Source organism: Leptopilina heterotoma, unplaced genomic scaffold, assembly GCF_015476425.1.
Source record: "Leptopilina heterotoma isolate Lh14 unplaced genomic scaffold, ASM1547642v1 Lhet_43, whole genome shotgun sequence".
Lineage (NCBI taxonomy): Eukaryota > Metazoa > Arthropoda > Insecta > Hymenoptera > Figitidae > Leptopilina > Leptopilina heterotoma.
Window position 1 is genome coordinate 695126 of NW_025111081.1, and position 21421 is coordinate 716546.

General features: G+C 34.5%; 5 protein-coding genes and 1 non-coding gene across 6 annotated transcripts; 3 read left to right on the forward strand and 3 right to left on the reverse strand.

Moving 5' to 3' along the window:
• Window positions 1–1413: 1413 nt before the first annotated feature.
• On the reverse strand, window positions 1414–1532 carry LOC122506755. Its single transcript, XR_006302022.1, has one exon. It is a non-coding gene; the product is annotated as a 5S ribosomal RNA (ribosomal RNA).
• Window positions 1533–2443: 911 nt separating this feature from the next.
• LOC122506675 (histone H3) lies at window positions 2444–2927 on the forward strand. The gene has a single exon (XM_043618993.1). It carries the CDS (start codon window positions 2483–2485, stop codon window positions 2891–2893), a length of 411 nt encoding a protein of 136 aa, XP_043474928.1. The 5' UTR covers window positions 2444–2482; the 3' UTR covers window positions 2894–2927.
• A 6175-nt stretch (window positions 2928–9102) lies between these two features.
• Window positions 9103–9549, reverse strand: LOC122506706 (histone H2B). Its single transcript, XM_043619025.1, has one exon. It carries the CDS (start codon window positions 9496–9498, stop codon window positions 9127–9129), a length of 372 nt encoding a protein of 123 aa, XP_043474960.1. The 5' UTR covers window positions 9499–9549; the 3' UTR covers window positions 9103–9126.
• Window positions 9550–9734: 185 nt separating this feature from the next.
• LOC122506695 (histone H2A-like) lies at window positions 9735–10199 on the forward strand. The gene has a single exon (XM_043619014.1). The coding sequence runs from the start codon at window positions 9787–9789 to the stop codon at window positions 10159–10161; it is 375 nt and encodes a 124-aa protein (XP_043474949.1). The 5' UTR covers window positions 9735–9786; the 3' UTR covers window positions 10162–10199.
• A 744-nt stretch (window positions 10200–10943) lies between these two features.
• LOC122506644 (DNA ligase 1-like) lies at window positions 10944–14519 on the forward strand. Its single transcript, XM_043618952.1, has 2 exons — window positions 10944–12093; window positions 13701–14519. The coding sequence occupies exon 1, from the start codon at window positions 11295–11297 to the stop codon at window positions 12045–12047; it is 753 nt and encodes a 250-aa protein (XP_043474887.1). The 5' UTR covers window positions 10944–11294; the 3' UTR covers window positions 12048–12093; window positions 13701–14519.
• Window positions 14520–17510: 2991 nt separating this feature from the next.
• LOC122506652 (histone H1C-like) lies at window positions 17511–18277 on the reverse strand. Its single transcript, XM_043618961.1, has one exon. It carries the CDS (start codon window positions 18190–18192, stop codon window positions 17572–17574), a length of 621 nt encoding a protein of 206 aa, XP_043474896.1. The 5' UTR covers window positions 18193–18277; the 3' UTR covers window positions 17511–17571.
• Between the last annotated feature and the right edge of the window lie 3144 nt (window positions 18278–21421).

A 21421-nucleotide genomic window follows, 5' to 3' on the forward strand; every position in this document is an offset into this window, starting at 1 on the left:
TGGTGAAAAAAGTCTTTGACTACGATTCAAGTTGTTCGAACATGACTGAACATAGTTGTCTTGACGATAAAACATGGTTAATATAAATTTAATTCCTGGTTATAGTAACCAGGATCATGGTTGACACTGAAATTGTGGATGGGAATGTAAAGCTATAACAGGAAACAATATGTTATCTATGATTAAGAGGTTAAAATTATATATTTTTTCATCTTCTTATTTTAGAATTTATTTTCACAATTCTTATAAATAATGTAGTCCATCCTTTGTTTTCATAAAAATAATTTTAAAAATCGTTAAAAACATATAGGTTATATGAAATCATTAATTGCATTTATCTAATTAATTGTCAACAATACTGTCACTGAAATAAGTAAAAAGATTTACATCAGCAGCATCATATTCACTTTTACTTTACACACTTTTGTTAATAAGAAGAAAGATGGAAAACCATAAAATACTTTAAAATAAAAACTTGATGAGTGCATTCTACGTTGTGTTAAAAGTCAAACTATAGCAGAAAGTATAAAGACGTACTGCGCTTGCTCCCGACTACTGAAATCTAACAAATTGACTGGTTACTACAACCAGGTTTCATTTTCCTACAACTTTTCACTAAAGTTGTGCTATAACATGTATTCGTAGTTGAAGACAAATTTCACCACAGATCATGGTTGTCACAACTAGGATTGTTTTTTTTGGCAATTTTAGTTAACATAACTAAATTTCTGGTTACTGTAACCAGAAAACATGTTACAAAGACAATTTTAAGTTGGTCCAGTAACTGCATTTCATTAACCACTTTTTTCTGGTTGTATTAACTTGGGTCCATTTCTCTCAGTGTATCCTCTAAAAACCTAACTTTAGGTTGAATTAGTCCTTCAATTATGGAAAGTCATCAACCTTTTAAGTTTGATTTCTAACTACTAACATTTATTACACCCTAATGATGAAGTCAGAATTCAAATAACATTAATCAAAGAAATTGAAATTATCTAAGTAATTTAAGAATCTTCTAATTTATCTATACCTTTACATTTCATGTTTATTCTCAAATAACAAATATAACAGTGCTTTGAAGTTATCTAAATAATATATAAGAAAACTATAAAGACTTCATAAGAAGAACTTGATAATAAAAGCGATAAAACTTACAAAAACTAAGGTAAAATATTACTGAGATAAAAAACAATAATAGTACAATATCGTATAGCAATATAAATATATTATAATTAAAAAAAAACAATTTTAACGTAAAAACATTTGGTGGCCCTGAAAAGGGCCGATTGAAAAATTTCCAAGAGTTTGAAAAAAACACAAAAATTTTGTTTTCTTACAGAAGCCCTATTGGAGACATGTTAAAAAAGCTTCAGAGATGAAATTATTTATTACAATTATTTTATTTAAAAAAAAAGCCAACAGCACGCGGTATTCCCAAGCGGTCACCCATCCAAGTACTAACCGCGCCCAAAGATGCTTAACTTCAGTGATCGGACGAGAACTGGTTTTTTCATCGTGGTGTGGCCGTTGCCTGTGAACTCAAGTGTTGTAAAAGTTTCACATTAATACATGAGCAAACTGTCTAGATACTGCTTCTTATAAATAACGTCTTTCTCGTTTTTCACACGTTATAGTGATGTCGATTTTCATACTTCATAGAATCAATTATTTATACAAATTCTCAACTGCACTTAGCACAAACAATATTCGTGAATTTCGAAAACAAGAGCATTACGCATTAAATAATGCCTAGAATGTAGGTATACGTGACTCATTATATTACTTACTGATGGATTGCACTGTAATTCTTTTATCATAAAACTATGTTATTGATGAAAAATTATTCAAACGTAAAAAATATTTGGTGGCCCTGAAAAGGGCCGATTGGTTTTTGGAAGATGGTGAGTGAATTTAACCGCCGAAACCATAGAGAGTACGGCCTTGACGTTTGAGAGCATAGACGACGTCCATGGCGGTGACGGTCTTCCTCTTGGCGTGCTCGGTGTAAGTGACGGCGTCACGGATCACGTTCTCAAGGAACACTTTCAAGACACCACGGGTCTCTTCGTAAATCAATCCTGAGATACGTTTCACTCCACCTCGACGAGCCAGACGACGGATGGCGGGCTTGGTGATACCTTGGATGTTATCACGCAACACTTTACGATGGCGCTTGGCTCCTCCTTTTCCCAATCCCTTTCCTCCCTTACCGCGACCAGTCATTTTTGCAGAGAATAAGGTTTACGTTCAAAACAGAACAGAGAACAAACTTGGAATGATGCTAAGCGGGTGAAAGTACGCTGTTTTATTCCCTCTGGAGTTCCACTGCTCCCCTCCACGATTCGATCTACCAATCAGGATGTCAGTGTCCCCTTCCTCTTGACTAACCGGTGCAAGAGCTTTTGAAGGGTATAAATATGTGTGTTTTTGCCGCCGGAAGCATTATTTTCCAGTCGTCCCTCGTACTCTGAACTTCTAAGCAATGGCTCGTACCAAGCAAACCGCGCGAAAATCCACCGGTGGTAAAGCACCAAGGAAACAACTCGCCACCAAGGCCGCGAGGAAGAGCGCGCCTGCAACCGGTGGAGTGAAGAAGCCCCATCGCTACAGGCCCGGAACCGTCGCTCTCCGTGAGATCCGTCGCTACCAGAAGAGCACCGAGCTCCTCATCCGCAAACTGCCCTTCCAACGCTTGGTCCGTGAAATCGCTCAGGACTTCAAGACCGACCTGCGCTTCCAGAGCTCCGCCGTGATGGCCCTCCAGGAGGCCAGCGAGGCCTACCTCGTCGGTCTCTTCGAAGACACCAACTTGTGCGCCATCCACGCCAAGAGAGTCACCATCATGCCAAAGGACATCCAGTTGGCCCGTCGCATCCGAGGAGAACGTGCTTAATTTTTTACACCTTCAAGAACAAACAATCGGCCCTTTTCAGGGCCAACAAATATTTATTCGTTGGAATATGTTTGTTGCTAACATTAAACTTTTAATTTTATATTACATTCCCAAAAAATGGATTCTAAATGTAACAAATAAATTAGTGTTGCCGAAGGTCACGGAAATCAAAACAAAGTAAGGGGAATTTTATGAAAAGTAGAGATGGAACATCGACAACAAATCATCGATGTTGCTCGACATCGAAAAAATTTAACATCGATGTTTCCTATATTTTTAACATCGAAAATTTGAAACCTCAAAAATTATTTAATTACGCTTTAGCGCAGCTGAAACAGTTCTATAGAATTTCACTACAGTCATTCTCTATAAATTCTAGTAAATATTCTATAGAATTTGCTAAAATTTACTAGAATTCGTGTAGAAATTTAATAGGATCATTCTAGAAAAATTCTATAGAATATTCACTAGAATTCGTATAGAATAATTCTACTAAAACTCTATAGAACTTTTTCAGCTGAGGAACAAACATTTTTAATAAAAGGAATCAGATTTATAGAGATATAAATAGATTGTTAATAAAAAAATCGCTATTCTAACGTCACCGTAACCCATTTTCAATAATAATAATATGTTGTGACGTGGCAAAAAGTTTAGAGAAACTTTATAAACAAAATTTATTTATAAAATTATAAAAAAACAAATTTCCTCGCGCCGATCAACATTGGCTGTAGTAATTTCTCAGTTTTAGTCAAATGTTTGTTTATCCAATTTATTTATTTATATTATTGTATTTTCTTTCATGAAAATATTATTGTGCAAATTTAAAATGAAGACGTTTCCCGGTTATCGCCTTACGAGCTGAAAATAATGATTATCACACTAGCGCAGATTCGACTTTCCGTTCACTCACAGCAGAAAACTACGTCAACCAAAGGAAAATCTAATTGACTAGATATATCTGTCACTTTTTAAATTCAACTTACCCAAAAGTCATCTCACAAATAACCCTTTGAGTAAATTAGAATTATTTTCTATATTTACCAAATTCTAATAAAACCTCAAAATGTTAAGTGACTATTGAACAGGATGGTCCCTGTCATTTCTCTATACTGTAAAGAGACACCTTTTGCCCAGGCCCGAATTCTCATGTCACTAATCTCAACTTTTCCCCTTTTGATTTTTGATAAATTTTGACTAATTACATTTCCCTTTACGAGTGACAATCAGAGAATTTTGGAGGTTGACGACAAGGAAAATACGAATTGAAAAGTAAAAATCTCAGGAAGCGAGAAATTACAAATTTAAATATACCCCGGTGTCACTATTTTTGACAGTAATTACGCTCCTGTTTTCGGCGGAGTAACACTAGTTTTGGACCATGGTAACCGGCGGGGTGAACGGAGGGGAGGAATCAAGACAGCATGCTCATCAGGAAAATTCGTATCGCTCTCTTTGGATTTAGCAGCCTACCTGGACAGCAGTTCGCTATTCTATTCTTCGCTATCGTTCCAAAAATTTAATTTTCTAAGTTACTTTTTTTAAGTACTATAAGTGTTCTTCTTGGACTTCTCGATTTCACCAATTCCAGCTTCGATCTTCGATATTTCTTGTCTTCGAAATGTAAGTCTAGCTGCAACATTCTCTATTTTTCTTTTCTTTTGTGAAATATAATTTTCTTCTCAACTTTTCTCTTATAATGTGAAAAGTGGTTCAGCCGGCCTCATGGCCAAGTAAGAATATTATATTATTTAATTAAATTTCAATTAATTGTTTAAATAGTATTAATTTTGTGAAAATTGTAAACGAAGTTGCCTCATTTAGAATTACTTCGCCCCATTTTATAGAATTTACCCTTGTGATTAAATGGAATTGTCCCATTTGAAATTATTTCTTTCAATAATAATTATATGATCCCATTTATTTGTTGAGAAATTCCTAATTTTATGGTTAAATATGTCCCATTAATAATTATTTTGTTTTATGGAGTTGTCCCATTTATAATTATTTTATTGTGACAATATAAATGTTGTCCCTTTTAATTAATTCGTAAAATCTCGTTATTTATGTGTTTGTCCCCTAAATAATGATTTGTCCCTTATTTTGAGAAACTTAATAATTTTGACAAACTGTTTTGACCCGTTTTCCCCAATTTTATGTATAATAATTTTAGATATAAGTTGTAATTTTGCGATAATAATTTTGGCTGACCGCGATTTATTCATTGACCTAGCGATACTGAGAAGGTTGTTTTGTAATTGCATATTAATTGTAAGATTTTTCGATAATTTGAATGTTAAAATAAATTGTTATTTAATTGTAAAATTTCTGAATATGATTTTCTCGAATCCTCCCTCCTTCGTCTTTTGCTAGTCGACCGGAATCGAAATTTTAATTGAAGGAATTTTAATAATTTTTTTGTGTCTTTTCATTGAATTTAGTTCTATTACTTTTGCTTTTGTTTTGCGTATTTAGTACCAATTATTTTGTTTATCTTGGATATTTAGTATCGGCATTTTTGAATCTGTCCCAAGAAAGGACTGGCGCTCAACACTTTGGTTTAACTAAAATTTTTTTTTAAAGATATTATTATTGATTTCTAAATTATTGTTCGGACCTAAAATGTTTGGTTTCTCGTAAGTATTTATTTTTGTTATTTGTTTATTTATTATATAGCTAATAACTTTGTTTACTAAATTTAATTTGTTTATAAATATTCATATTTGTCACAAAGCGGGATTCACGAAAGCTCTTTGTGAATTCTTTTAATTCATTTCAATTAGTTTTCGTTTACTGGGATACGAAAGTTTCAGCAGTATTCGATAATTTCTATTGGAGCTAATGTAAATAATGGAATCATTCTTCAAATATTTGAGAATAATAGCAGATAATATATATAATTAATATTTTATTTTTTAAAATAAATGTTATGCATAACACGTTCAGCATATAAAAAACGTGATAAAAAAATCAGTGACTTGAAAAATTTCTGAGTAACATGTTGAACGCAAAATCGGACCTCAGATTCGTAATCAGTGACCTCAAAAATCCCTAAATATCATATTTCATAAAAATTAAATAATTCTTAAAAACATTTATTCGCCATATTGGATCCTCCATTTTGAATGTTTCAAAACTGACTTCAGGTTCGTAATCAGCGACCCTAAATACAACTAATTAACGAGTTTCAGTAAAAATGGATCGATTTTTAGAAAAAGTTGTCCTCCATGTTGGATCCGACATTTTGAATTTTTGAAAACTGACTTCAGATTCGTAATTAACGATCAAAATTACTTATGGGTACCAAGTAGCAGAACATTTGGGTGAGTAGATTCACCAAAATTATATTTACCTTTTAAGCCATATCAGTTATCCAGGATTTCAAAATTAAATTTTAAAGATGGACGACAATAGACGGTTACAAATAAAGCATGATCTAATACAAAAGTGAGTACTTTATAAGTAAAAAATAGTTTTACAACAGTCAAATCCAGCCATTAAAAGTTATAGCCTTCCAAAATGAATAAAATGAAACGTAATTATATAAGTTAGTCCTATATAGCCATCATAGAGACAGATAATATTAAGTAAAAATGTTAAAAATATTTTTAACATAGAGGATTTTGCCTCCAATTTACTCTACAAAAGTTCTTAATTCCATTAGTTGCAAAGGAATTGAATAATTGAATAATTTATAAGATACATTTTAAGTACAACTTTTTACGAAAAATAAGTTTCATTGGATGCCAATTTTTAAATTGTTATTAAATAAAAAATACTATTTTTTCAAAAAAACTAACATTCATACGTTAAAACACAACAACTAAACATGCTATTCATAAAGAATCTATATTTTTCAAAGACACTTTTATTTTGACTTTTGTCCAGCTAGATTTGCGATTCGTACCACTGTGAGCCGCCGACTTCGCCGTACTACCATGATATTCCAGGGCACGTGACTCTACTAAGACTTTATTTAGACTTGACTTAGACTTGACTATAACTTAGACATTAACTAAGACAAAGATTAGCATTTGACTAAGATATGTACAGTGACTTGACAATGACTTGGACTATGACTAAGACTTTGACTTAAACTCTGACTAAGACTTTTATTAAGACCTTGGCATTGACTAAGACTTAGACTTAGAATAAGACTTAGACTAAGACTAAGACTATGACTAAGACTAAGACTTTGACTTAAACTCTGACTAAGACTTTTATTAAGACCTTGACATTGACATTGACTAAGACTTAGACTATGACTAAGACTAAGACTTTGACTTATACTTTGACTAAGATTTAGACTACGAGTTAGACAAAGACTTAGACAAAGACTTAGACTAAGACTAAGACTTAGACTAAGACTAAGACTTGGACTAAGACTAAGACTAAGACTTAGACTAAGACATGGAATAAGACTTATGCTAAAATTTAGACTAAGACTAAGACTTGGACTAAAACTTAGAATTTAACTAAGACTAAGACTTAGACAAAGACTAAGAATTAGACTAAGCCTTTGACTTATACTTTGACTAAGACTAAGACTTAGACTATGACTAAGACTAAGACTTTGACTTAAACTCTGACTAAGACTATTATTAAGACCTTGACATTGACTAAGACTTAGACTAAGACTAAAACTTTGACTTATACTTTGACTAAGACTTATACTAAGACTGAGACTAAGACTAAGACTAAGACTAAGACTATGACTATGACTATGACTATGACTATGACTATGACTATGACTATGACTATGACTATGACTATGACTATGACTATGACTATGACTATGGCTAAGATTTATACTAAGACTGAGACGTAGACTTAGACTAAGACTTTGACTAAGACTTAGACTTAGACTAAGAATTAGACTTAGACTAAGAATTGGACTTTCACTATGACTTAGACTTAGACTAAGAATTGGACATTCACTAAGACTTAGACTAAGACTAAGACTAAGACTTAGACAAATACTAAGATTAGGACTAAGACTTAGACTAAGTCTTAGACTAAGACTAAGACTTTGACTTATACCTTGACTAAGCCTTTTACTTAGACTAAGAATTAGACTTAGACTAAGAATTGGACTTTCTCTATGACTTAGACTTTGACTAAGACTTAGATTAAGACTATGACTTAGACTTTGACTAATACTTATACTGAGACTTAGACTTTAACTAAGGCTTAGACTTTGATTAAGACTTAGAGAAAGACTTAGACTAAGAGTTGGACTTTCACTTTGACTAAGACTTAGACTTTGACTAAGACTAAGACTTTGACAAAGACTTAGACTTAGACTAAGAATTTGACTTTTACTAGGACGTAGACTAAGACTTAGACTTTAACTAAGACTTAGGACTTTGACTAAGACTTAGACTAAGACTAAGACCTTAGACTTTAACTAAAACTAAGGCCTTGACTTTGACTTAAACTTATCATTTACAAAGTCTTAGACTTGACATAGACTTGACTAAGACTTAGACTGTGATAAACATAAATTTCTTTATTACATTGTCGGGCGTCGTTTTGCTTTAAAAAATTTTTACTTCCTAGATAAATGAACAAAGTGAAATTTTTAAATGTTTTATAACATTTTTCCGAACTGACAATAATATGAAAATTGTAAAAAAATAATAAATTTTTACTATTTTACAAATTTCTCATTTTTTAAATGAACTAAAATTTTTCATAATGAACTTTATGATTGATTCTTTAAAACTGAAATAAACGTATGAAAAATAATAGAAATTATGAGCAAAATCCTGTGGAATAAATATTAAAAGAAAAATCCGCTTAAAATAAAAGGATTTCTTTAAATTTAAATAAGTATATTATTTTCTTAGTAACCCCTCTTCATCCCTAACAAAAGTCTGTTAATTTATGTATTCTCTACTATACCTACTTATGTACAATATACTTCTCGAGTAAAAATTAAAAAAAAAATTTTCTTTGGGTCAGTTCAAAAATAAAATAAAAAATAAATTCCCGGTTTAGTATCAAATTTCCCGGTCAATTTTTCAATTCCCGGTTTCCCGGTTAAGTGGCCACCCTGAATAATATAAAGAAGATTTTCAAATAGGATACTATCAAATTTTTAATTTCAACATGTGACTTATCAGAAAGGTAGCCCTAATACTACAACACATTTGGAACCAAATAATTCTTTCGTAAAAATATTTGTTGGCCCTGAAAAGGGCCGATTGTTTTTTGAGAATGGTGGTCAAGATTTACTTGGAGCTGGTGTACTTGGTGACAGCCTTGGTGCCTTCAGAGACGGCGTGCTTGGCGAGTTCACCAGGAAGGAGAAGCCTGACGGCAGTTTGGATCTCCCGGGAAGTGATGGTGGACCTCTTGTTGTAGTGGGCCAAGCGGGAAGATTCGGCAGCGATGCGCTCGAAGATGTCGTTCACGAACGAATTCATGATGCTCATGGCCTTGCTGGAGACTCCAGTGTCGGGGTGCACTTGCTTCAACACTTTGTAGATGTAGATGGCATAGCTCTCCTTCCTCTTGCGCTTCTTCTTCTTGTCGGTCTTGGTAATATTCTTTTGAGCCTTGCCGGCTTTCTTCACGGCTTTACCACTTGCTTTAGGAGGCATAGTTAGTTTTCAGAGAAAAGTACGTCTGAACACAAAAGCAATTCAGGGTGAATTGATGCTTTTGGCAGGTAACGGCAACGTATTTATGTCCGCCTGCAGTGGCAGTGTAGCCTTTTGATTGGTGCGGGCACTCACTGCGACCATCTGCCACTCACGGCACAGAGAGGGGAGCGCAGTGGAGGGGGACCCTATGTAGAGAGCATAAATAGACGGATTTTTGAGGCATTAACATCATTCTCTTTGAATACTTCGTTGTTTGTACTTCGTTAACCTAAAACTAAATCAAAAATGTCAGGACGTGGCAAAGGAGGGAAGGCGAAGGGCAAGTCAAAGACCCGCTCCAACCGGGCCGGACTCCAGTTCCCAGTGGGTCGTATTCATCGTCTTTTGCGCAAAGGAAATTACGCCGAGCGTGTTGGTGCAGGTGCTCCAGTGTACCTAGCCGCAGTAATGGAATACTTGGCTGCTGAAGTTTTGGAGTTGGCCGGAAACGCAGCTCGTGACAACAAGAAGAGCAGAATCATCCCCCGTCACCTTCAACTCGCCATCAGGAATGACGAAGAATTGAACAAACTTCTTTCTGGAGTAACCATCGCCCAAGGTGGTGTTCTCCCCAACATCCAAGCTGTTCTCTTGCCCAAGAAAACCGAAAAGAAAGCTTAAATTTTCTACCTATCTTCCAACAAACAATCGGCCCTTTTCAGGGCCAACAAGAGTTTTTTACGTTTGAATTCTATGTTCTTTACATTTATATATAAAATCAGAACCAAAAATTTGTTATACACAGAGAATGTAGTAACTTTTATTGAGTGTATAGTTACATATGGTCTTTCATAAATTTATATTATGGTATATTATTTAATATTTATAAATCCTTTCCACATTTATGTAGCATTGAAGGTATGTAATTGTTAAAATAAGGATTGTACAAATGACAAAATTTACAGTGCAATAGAGTATAGTAAAAAATAAAGACGGAATTTGAGATTGGAAAAATTTAAACCTTCAAACACAAATTATTTTTCTATTATTTTTCTATTATAATTCTATTGAATTTTCTTATGTTTGAGACAAAGAAAATTCTTTCGTAAAATGTAATTTTAATTCTTGTAAAAATTTCTTCAGAGTACAAGGAATTGGTTTAAAAAATTTAATTTAACTTCTGCAAAATGCAAATTAGTGTTTTTAACTAAAATTCTACTATAAATCCATTATTTTTAATAATCAATTAGATGTATATAAAAATGTAACTAATTTCAGAAAAATTTGAAATATTACAACCTTTAAAAAATCTAAGTTCTTTAAAATTTCTAATTAAATTCATTGCAAATTGAAGTTTTGTAAAATTACAAATTAATACCCTTTGAAGTTCATCTCTTTATGAATAAGATTATTTAATTAGAAATTATTGTTAGAAATAGAAAAAATTGAAGGGACTTCCGGTTGATGTGTGAGCAAAGTTAGACGCGTGTCCGTGAGCTCTCGAATTATTAGAAAATATTGAAGAAAAAAAAAGTGTGATGGTTGTAGAAGTGATAGAAAAGAATTAAAAGAGGACGATAAAAAGTTAGAAGTAACTAAAATTTGGATATTGGAACTGAGAAAGTAAAAAAGTGAGACCAAAGTGTGGAAAAGGATTTGAAGGTTAGGTACGAAGTGAAAAGGTGGTAGAGAGCGTAGGAAGAAATAGGCGTGATCTTGACTAAAGTGGTTTTTGACTAAATGAATTGTGTGTCACGAGAGGTCACTAGTGATCGTAGTGTTTGTATTTACAAATTATAATTCGATATAGATAGATGGGAAGACCACTAGGAAGCAAAAATACCACGAACAAGTCAAAAGATTCAACATTAGAGATGTTTGCGAACAATAAAGAGAAAGTTGAGTTTCAAAAAAGCATGGAGAAAATGCTGAAGAGTATAGGATCAGAAATAAAGGAGGATTTGAAAGTGCAACTGAAGGATCAGAAAGAGGACTTGATAAAAGAATGGTCAGAAAGATTAGAAGCAAGGGAAAAAGAATGGAGAAAGGAAAAAGAGAATTGGAAAAAGGAAAAGGAAGAACTGTTTCAAAGAATAAGAAGATTAGAAAGTGACAAAGAAAAAAAGGAAAGGGAAAACAGAAAATTAAATATAGTATTAAAGGGTGTGGAATTTTCAGAAGAAAAAATAGAGGAGAAAGTGGAAGAATTTATTGAAAAGAGTTTAAATGTGAAAATAAATGTAGTGAATGCATACGTAGTAAGAAAAAATAAGGATGACAAAAAAGGAAAAATGGTCGTGGCAAAGCTACACAGTTGGGACATGAAAAAGCAAATAATGAAAAAGAAAAAAGAATTGCAAAGAGGAATCTACATCGATGATGATTTAACAGAAAAAGAAAGATCAATACAACAAGAAGTGAGAAGAAGGGCAAGAGAAGAAAGAGATAAAGGAAAAAATACAAAAATTGGTTACATGAGTGTTCAAATCGAGGGTAAATGGTTAAGATGGAACGATTGGGAAGAATGTTTCATAGAAGAAGGATCTAACAGAAAAACAAGAGAATAGGGAAGAAGGGAAGTAAATGGAGAAAATATTTGCGGAGTGAAAGCTTGTACCCAGGTGCGAAAAGTTGGTCGGGCCATGGTCGCGCCGACCAAGTGGATAGTCGTGCCGACCTTGGCAACCAAAGGTCGGCCGAACTAGCGAATTGTAACACCCGCCGTCCAGTGGCTGACATGGTCGGGCCGACTATGGCTGCCAAAGTCGGACCGACCAGGGGTGCCAAAGTTTTGCCAACCATGTGAAAGAATGTCGGCTTGACTTTGGCAACCATGGTCGTGCCGACCTTGGCAGCCAAAGGTCGGCCGAACTAGCGAATTGTAACACCCGCCGTCCAGTGGCTGACATGGTCGTGCCGACTATGGTTGCCAAAGTCGGGCCGACCAGGGGTGCCAAAGCTTTGCCGACCATGAGAAAGAAGGTCGGATTCACTTTGGCAACCTTGGTCGTGCCGACCTTGGCAGCCAAAAGTCGGCCGACCGATTGCAAAAAATTATTAATTATTTATTATTATTATTAATTATTATTATTCATTATTTATTTGTTTATTGTATACATCTTAACACTAAACGCAATCTTACACATAAATACAAATTAAAATTTCTAACGCTCGCAGGAATCGAACTCGCAACCTAACGCACCGAAGTCTAACACGCTAACCATTACGCTACGCTTACATGAAAGCCTAAGAACAAAAATGATTTTATAAGCTGCAACTTCAAACTGACCATCGGCCCGACTCTGGCCAAAGTCGGCCCGACCAAGTGAAATTAGGTTTTTTGCACTCTGGCTGCCATAGTTTTACCGACCGTCGGCCCGACTCTGGCCAAAGTCGGCCCGACCAACAGAAATTAACCTTTTTAAACTCTGGCTGCCATAGTTTTACCGACCATCGGCCCGACTCAGGCCAGAGTCGGCCCGACCAAGTGAAATTAGGTTTTTTCAACTCTGGCTGCCATAGTTTAACCCACCATCGGCCCGACTCAGGCCAAAGTCGGCCCGACCAACAGAAATTAACCTTTTTAAACTCTGGCTGCCATAGTTTTACCGACCGTCGGCCCGACTCAGGCCAGAGTCGGCCCGACCAAGTGAAATTAGGTTTTTTGCACTCTGGCTGCCATAGTTTTACCGACCGTCGGCCCGACTCAGGCCAGAGTCGGCCCGACCAATTGAAATTAGGTTTTTTAAACTCTGGCTGCCATAGTTTTACCGACCATCGGCCCGACTCAGGCCAGAGTCGGCCCGACCAATTGAAATTAGGTTTTTTAAACTCTGGCTGCCATAGTTTTACCGACCGTCGGCCCGACTCAGGCCAGAGTCGGCCCGACCAATTGAAATTAGGTTTTTTAAACTCTGGCTGCCATAGTTTTACCGACCATCGGCCCGACTCAGGCCAGAGTCGGCCCGACCAACTAAAATTAGGTTCTCTAAACTCTGGCTGCCATAGTTTTACCGACCATCGGCCCGACTGAGGCCAGAGTCGGCCCGACCAACTAAAATTAGGTTCTCTAAACTTTGGCACCCATAGTCGGCCCAAACTTGGGTGGAAACAGTAACCAAAGTCGGCCCGACTTTGGCTGCCGACCTATTGGCAGCCATAGATGGGCCGACCTGCGCCCGACCTTGCAACTCTGGCGGCCGACCAAAATTCGCACCTGGGTATATGGAACATTGCGGGGGTACTAAATAAAGATAATGAGACGTGGAAATATTTGAATACTTTTGATATAGTGGGATTAACGGAAACATGGATTGATAGAGATAATTGGAAGAAAATAGAAGGAAAATTACCGAAAAAGTTTAATTGGAAATGTAGATATGCGGAAAAAACAAATAAGAAGGGAAGAGCAAAGGGAGGAATAATAACAGGAATAAGTAAAAATATTACAGAAATCGAATATAAAGAGTGGAGTAACAACGTCGTGGAAAGAAAAATTGAAATTAACCAAAGGAAATTTAGAATAATAATAGTGTATAGTCAAAGTATAAAAGAAACGATAAAAATATTAAGAGAGGGAATAGACGAGAAGGAAGAGGAAACATTGATACTGGGAGGAGATTGGAACGCTCGGACAGGAAATGAAGGAAGAATTATAATAGAAGAAGAAGAGAATGAAGAATATACAGAATCAAAATATAAGGTAGTAAATAGAGAAGGAAGGATTCTGATAAAGGAACTAGAAGAGAGAGGTTGGTCAATAATCAATGGAAATAAAGGAGAGAAAGGAGAATATACCTATTTAGGTTCAAAAGGAGCATCAGTCATTGATTATATAGTCGCCAATCAAGAAGCAATAGATGAAATAAAAGGATTGACAATAGGACAGAGAGTGGAATCAGATCATTGGCCTTTAGAGTTGGAAATATATGGGAAGATTAAGAGTAATAAGAAAAATGAAATAAGGAAAGAATATGAAACTATAGAAAAGAGAGAATGGACAGAGGAAAATATTAGGAGTTATCAGGAATATTGCTGGGATTGGGAAAGCAAGGAAGAAAGTACAGAAAAAATATGGCTAGAAATTAAAGAAAAAATACAGGAAGCAGTACCAAAGGTACAAAGAAAAAGATATAAATGGAGAATGGGAAAGAAGCCATGGCATGATCAGGATTGGAAAGAAAAAAAGAGAAATGTAAGAAGAATTTTGAGGAAATGGAGGAAAGGTAACTGTAACAAAGAAGAGTATATAGATGAGAGGAAGGAATATAAGAAATGGTGTAAAAAGAAGAAAACAGATTTTGAAAAAGAAGAAGAAGACAAAATAAAAAATATTAAAACAGAACAGGACGTATGGAAATATATAAATAAATTAAGGAATAAAAGAGAAGCAATAGATACGGAGATAGTGATAGAAGAATGGAGAGAACATTTTATGCAAAGGTTCCAAGGTAAAGAAAACAGGGAAATTTTGGAGGAGGAAGAAGAAGTCGAAGAAGGAGAAAAAGTCGAGGAACAAAATGAGACGAATGATCAAGATGAATTAAACGTTGAAGAAGTTATAAAGCAGATAAAAAGACTTAAAAATAAAAAAGCACCGGGAGAAGACTCATTAGAGAATGAATTTTGGAAAAATATGCCATCACCAATTGGGAATGCCTTTTGGAAAATGATTAGTAAGTTATGGAAAGAGGGTGGCATACCGGAACAGTGGAAGGTCGGAGTAATAAGCACAATATATAAGAAAGGAGATAAAAACAAAGTGAAAAATTATAGAGGAGTAACGCTCATGGATACGGCATATAAAGTGTACGCAAGTATATTAAATGAAAGATTAATCAATGAGATAGATGAAAAACTGGAAGAAAATCAATTTGGATTTAGAAGAAAAAGAGGAGTGATGGATGCGGTATATGTGTTAAATCATATAGTAGATAAAGAAGTAGGAAACAAAGGAAAGGTTTTTGCATGTTTTGCGGACTTGAAAGAGGCTTTTGATAGAGTAAATCGAGGAAAGTTAAGAGAATGTTTAAAGAAATTCGAAGTTAGCGAAAGACTCAGGACAAGAATAATGGAAACGTACAAGGAAACGATTAACGTGGTAAAAGTGGGAAAGGAAGTGTCAAAGGAATTTTGGACAACAAGAGGAGTTAGACAAGGGTGCCCAATGAGTCCAACATTGTATAATGTTTATATGAACGACTTAGAAGAAGATATGAGAAATGGAAAGGAAGGAGGAGTAATGATTGGAAACAAGAAAATATGGACCATAACATATGCGGATGATATAGTTCTATTAGCATATGGAGAAGAAGAATTAAAGTTTATGCTAAAAAGATTTAGAAAATATTTGCAGAAAAAGGAAATGCCACTTAGTCCAGAAAAAACGAAAATTTTAGTATTCGAAAATGGAAAGAGGAAGAAGAAGAGAGAATGGAAATGGGAAGTGGAGACTTTAGAAGAAGTAAAAGAAATGCGATACTTAGGCTACATAATGCAAAAAAATGGAGGGGCATTGAAGCAAATCGAGGAAAGAAGAAGAAAGGCGATTGTAGCAATGAAAAGCACATGGAGTATAGGAGAGAGAATATTCAAGGAAGATTTTAAAAGAAGGATGAAAATGTTTGTAGCATTAGTAGAAAGCGTGGGTCTCTTCGGAGCAGAGGTGTGGGGGTGGAAAAAAGAGGAAAGTTTGGACGCGATCACGAGAAAATACTTAAAATGGATTTTAGGGCTGGATACAACGACACCGAATTATATACTGATGGAGGAGTGCAAGGTAGAAGAGATGAAGGTAAAAGCAATAAGAAGAGCAATTAGGTATGAAGAAAAAGCGCGAAATTCCAAAAAAGAACTGGTAAAGGAGTGTTTGAAGGAAAGAGAAAGTGAGGGCAGAAGAAGCAGTGCAGGAAAATGGGCAAAGGACAGGAGGAATACATTGAAAGAAATAATGGGAAAAACAGAAAGAGACATAGAAGAGCAGGAGAATTTCGAGAAGGTGGTAATGAAAAAATTGAGAGAAAAAGAGACGGAAAAAAGAAGACAAAAAATAGAAGAATCCAGATATAATACCGTATACGGATTAATAAAGACAGAGGAAATGCCTAAATATTTAAAAACGAAAATGAAGAGGAGGGATAGAAACTTAATAGCGAGATACAGATGCGGTAATGAGGCTAAAGCGAAATATTATTGGAGGGAAGAAAAAGAAAGAATTTGCAGAATTTGTAAAGAAACGGAAGAAAGTATAACGCATATAATTAGAGAATGTGAATGGACAAGGACTGAAGAGGAACTGCAGAAAATTTTGGGAGCGGAAGGACAAGGTCTGGAGATTTTAAAAAACATTGAGAGGCAGAGAGAATTAAAAGAAAAAGAGAGCCAGCGGATTCGTCAAGAGTCTTAGATGATTTCACCTTTAAACTTTGTGTTTTACAATTTGTATACATTTATAATTTATAATTTCGAAATTTTATTTTAGATTTTATATCTTTATTTTATATTATGTTATTTGATAATTTTGTCTGTTCCTGAAGTTTGGAATGAATTACTTATTTAACATTTAAATTAACAAATGTAAAAATGTCGAGTGTTATGTTATATTACTTATAATAACAATAATAATAGAAATATGTAATGGAGTGAACCGGAAAGTCGTTCAAAGCCGAAAGGCATGAACTATGTTAAATAAATAATAAATAATAATAATAGAAAAAATTGAAGGTATCGTTTTGATTTCATAGTTTATAAGTCAAACAAAAAAAACGCAAAAATTGAAAATATTCCTATGAATTCTAAAAATTTAATTTTTTCCAGTACTTTTAATAAAAATACCTAATTTTTCTTTGACCAACTCTATTTTCCCTGAATTCCCTGACCTGTGGTAACCCTACATCTGTACAGAATTTATGAACAACGAAATTTAAAATTAGAAAAAATTTAAAATAAAAATTATTTCCATATTAGATAATTCTAATATATCATTCTAAAATACTTATGTTTGGGACAAAGGAAATTCTTTCGTAAAAAGCAATTGGTGGCCCTGAAAAGGGCCGTTTGTTTTCAATCATCCGTTATCAATTTCTTTCCACTTTACTTCTTGGCAACCCTCTTTGCCGCGGGCTTCTTCGCCTTGGGCGCTGCAGCCTTCTTGGGCGAAGCTTTGGCCGCCTTCTTGGGAGCAGCCTTGGTCACCTTGGGTTTGGCGGTGGTGGACTTGGCCTTCGGTGGCTTGGCCGCAACCTTCGGGGTCTTCTTCTTCTCGGCGACGGCTTTCTTGGTCTTAACTGCCACGGCCTTCTTCGGAGAAGCTGCTTTCTTGGCCTTTGGTGCTGCAGCAGCTTTGGGTTTGGCGGCAGTCTTGGTCTTGGGCTTGGCTTTGGCCTTGCCCTCGGCCTTGGCGACGTTCAACTTGAAGGACCCTGCAGCGCCCTTGCCCTTGGTCTGGATCAGAGCCTTGCTGGCGACTGCAGCCTTCAGGTACTTTCTGATGAAGGGAGCCTGCTTCTCGACGTCGACTTTGTAGGTGGCGGCGATGTACTTCTTGATGGCTTGGAGCGAAGAGCCGCCTCTCTCCTTCAAAGTGGCGATGGCCGCGTTCACCATCTCCGACGCTGGCGGGTGACTGGCCTTGGCGCGGGGCTTCTGCGCCTTGGCTGCTTTCTTCGGAGTCGCCACTGCAGGTGCGGCTGGGGATTCTACTTTGTCTGCCATTTCGTGGAGATAGTTTTCAAAAAAGTTCAAGTAAACTCAGTGATGCTCTCAACGTGACTTGTGAGACTGAAGTGACCATTTTTCGAAGAGAGTCGGGTGTTAGTAAAGCGCACGAACGTTGAAGAAAGACCCCGACGCTCGTTGGGCGTCTACCTTTTGAATTTTCGCTAACTTGCGAACCACATTCAAAATATTTTATATTTTTTAATTATTAAATTATACTTATCGTTTTGATAATATATTGAATTTCACTTGCACGAATATTGTCTTCCTTGGTTCTTTGAAAATATTATTTATTTTTGTGGTAGTTTCCTGCAAGAATCAACACTTTCCGGACCTCTGATGTAAGTGAACGAAGGGTACAAGTTCTGAAAGTTGTTAAAAACATATTAACAAATTGACTTTTTAAAGATTTGAGTTTCAATATCAACGCTTCAATTATCACTCTTGTGAAGTATTTAAATTATTTCATTAGTAAATATAAACTGAAGGCGTGAAAAGCAGTTTAATTTAGGTTTGAGTTCTAACTCTCAATGTAGTTTGGTGGCGCGTGGCTAAATGTGTAGTTGAATAATAGAAAATTTATAACAATTTATGATTATCATTATTATGTGGTTTAATATACTTTTAAAACAATATTTTTCTTTTTCGCAGACATTTTTTTGTACTATAGACCTAAATATATTAAATATTTATATTTTCGAGCAGCATTCAAGATATATTATATATCTCCTTCTCTTATAGTTTTAGTTAAATTGTATTTATTTTTTTTAAGAATTACTTTGTGGTATAATAACAAAACCATTATAATAGTATTTGAAATAGTAACGAGAAGCCTGATTTTCTTGTTAAATAGTCTTCTACTTATTAATATATGTTAAAATTATTTTAATTGCAATACAAGAACACAGAAAAAACTGTGTAAACAAACAGATTGGACCGGGAAAAACTTTGTTTCTAAAATCCGATTCATTGTATTTTTGGAAAATTGAAAAGATTTTTTTTTTAGGTTAGAACTTGTAAATTTATAAGTATCAATACCAACCATGCAAAATAAAATACAAAGATTTTAATACTGCCTAGAAACCAAAGATAATGACGCCATATTTAAAATTAAAACTATTTAAAATTCTGTAATATGAACACTATAATAAGTATTTGTTATAAAGTATGTCAGCTAATGAAACTCTATATGTGACCTGGTCTATGAAAAGGGACCTTACGTGTCAAAAAATCATTTTTTACTTTTTTGTTGATTCGGATAGGGTTTGAAACGCTCTTTAAGATGGTGAAAACCAAAAAGTCATAAGTTGATTGCAAGTTTTTAGAAAAAATGTTTAAAGTCAAAAGACACATGAGTAAAAATACGAAAAACTGATTTTTTGTTATTATACAAATTAAAATAACGAAGACGATAATTTTTTATTATTTAGAAAAGTTGACAGTTTCTTTGACAACTGTCAACAGTTAAAATTCAAATTTGATATCATATTCGTAATCAGCGACCTCAAAAACCTTATTACTGTCTTTTTTACAAAAAATGATCACTTTTTAAAAAAGTTGACAGCTGTCAAATTGTCAATTTAACATTATATTCGTAATCAGCGGCCTCGAAAACCCTTACAAACATGTGTCACTTATTTATACTTATTGTAGCTATTTAGAAAACTTAGATTATTTTTTCTATGTTTGGGGAGTTTGTTATTAATTTATATAAACAATTATTAAAAATTTTTTCATTACTTGTATGTTTTTTATTTTGATACTGTGATCCACGGTGAAGAAATTAAGCCTAACCTGATTAAAAAATATTAATAGGTATTCAAAAAAGTTACAAGGGTTTTTCTAAGTTAATCTTTAACTGCTATTTTCTCGAAAACTTGTTTTCGCACGTAAGGTCCCTTTTCACTGTCCAGGTCACATATAGATAAATATATTTTAAAATACAACAAATTTTACCCTACGAGGGTAAAATTTGTTGCGTGTTATTTTAACACAAATTCAGGTTAAAACAACACTTTTCATTTCCTGTGATATTTGATTTTGATACCGAACTCATAATGAGTTGCAACAAAAATAAGTTCAGCTTTTTTCTGTGATAAGTAAAGATTTCAGCCCCAGTAGATAATTTTGTCTTCCAGATGCGTTTCACTATGTGGTCATAATTTTTAAATTATTTTTTGAATTCATGTTTTTCTTTGTAATTTACAGGGAAGTTATTTTTCACTACTTTCTTTATAAATTGATGTGTAAAGAAATTTCATTGTTTATAGTTATAGAAAGTATATTTAAAAAAAAGTCACCTGTTGCATTGATTGAACAAAGTTTCTAATTTATAACAGGATAAGCTTTATACTCTAAAATATTAGAAATAATAAATTAATATTAACTTTAATAATAAATTAAGAATTGAAAGAGTAATAAAAATATGTCATAGTCATAAATAAAAAACCCTTGCCAAGTTAAAAGATGAATTTATTGTGTTCTTTTCATGAACACTTTGTGTTTCCTTTCGTGTACGAAAGTAGAAGTACTTGTAACATAAAATTAACAATAACAAAATGTATAAATATATACATAAACAAAAATTAAAGCTAAAACTATTCATAATCTCGAGATAGTTTTAAAATGTAATGTTTACACACACGCACACATACGAAATTACATTTTTCAAAAATATGATTCTTGAATTCCTGAGGTCCAATGACATAAATTTATGTCAAAAAATCGAGTTTGAAATTTCTAGTATTCCTTCTTATGAGGACCAATAATACAAAATAAACCAACGTTTTTTAAAATCTTGTTAGGACAAGGAAATAAAAAATTGCGCAATTTATTAATAATATGAATCTTATTATACTACATCTATATATTTTATGGCTCTTCTCAAATGACAATTCTAAAAGTTCTTTATCTAAATAAGAAAATAAGGTTCATTTGAAACTTGAACTTGTTCAGAATAAGTAAACTTTTAAATCGTCTGCTCAAAATATACGCCCACGTAATAAAATATGGTGGCCCTGAAAAGGGCCGATTGTTTTGTTTGGTGGAAAAAATTAAGCACGTTCTCCTCGGATGCGACGGGCCAACTGGATGTCCTTTGGCATGATGGTGACTCTCTTGGCGTGGATGGCGCACAAGTTGGTGTCTTCGAAGAGACCGACGAGGTAGGCCTCGCTGGCCTCCTGGAGGGCCATCACGGCGGAGCTCTGGAAGCGCAGGTCGGTCT

Excerpts from the sequence above, each read along its gene's own strand:
- LOC122506675 (XM_043618993.1), top strand. The coding sequence starts at position 2,483 with ATGGCTCGTACCAAGCAAACCGCGCGAAAATCCACCGGTGGTAAAGCA.
- LOC122506706 (XM_043619025.1), bottom strand. The coding sequence starts at position 9,498 with ATGCCTCCTAAAGCAAGTGGTAAAGCCGTGAAGAAAGCCGGCAAGGCT.
- LOC122506695 (XM_043619014.1), top strand. The coding sequence starts at position 9,787 with ATGTCAGGACGTGGCAAAGGAGGGAAGGCGAAGGGCAAGTCAAAGACC.
- LOC122506644 (XM_043618952.1), top strand. The coding sequence starts at position 11,295 with ATGGGAAGACCACTAGGAAGCAAAAATACCACGAACAAGTCAAAAGAT.
- LOC122506652 (XM_043618961.1), bottom strand. The coding sequence starts at position 18,192 with ATGGCAGACAAAGTAGAATCCCCAGCCGCACCTGCAGTGGCGACTCCG.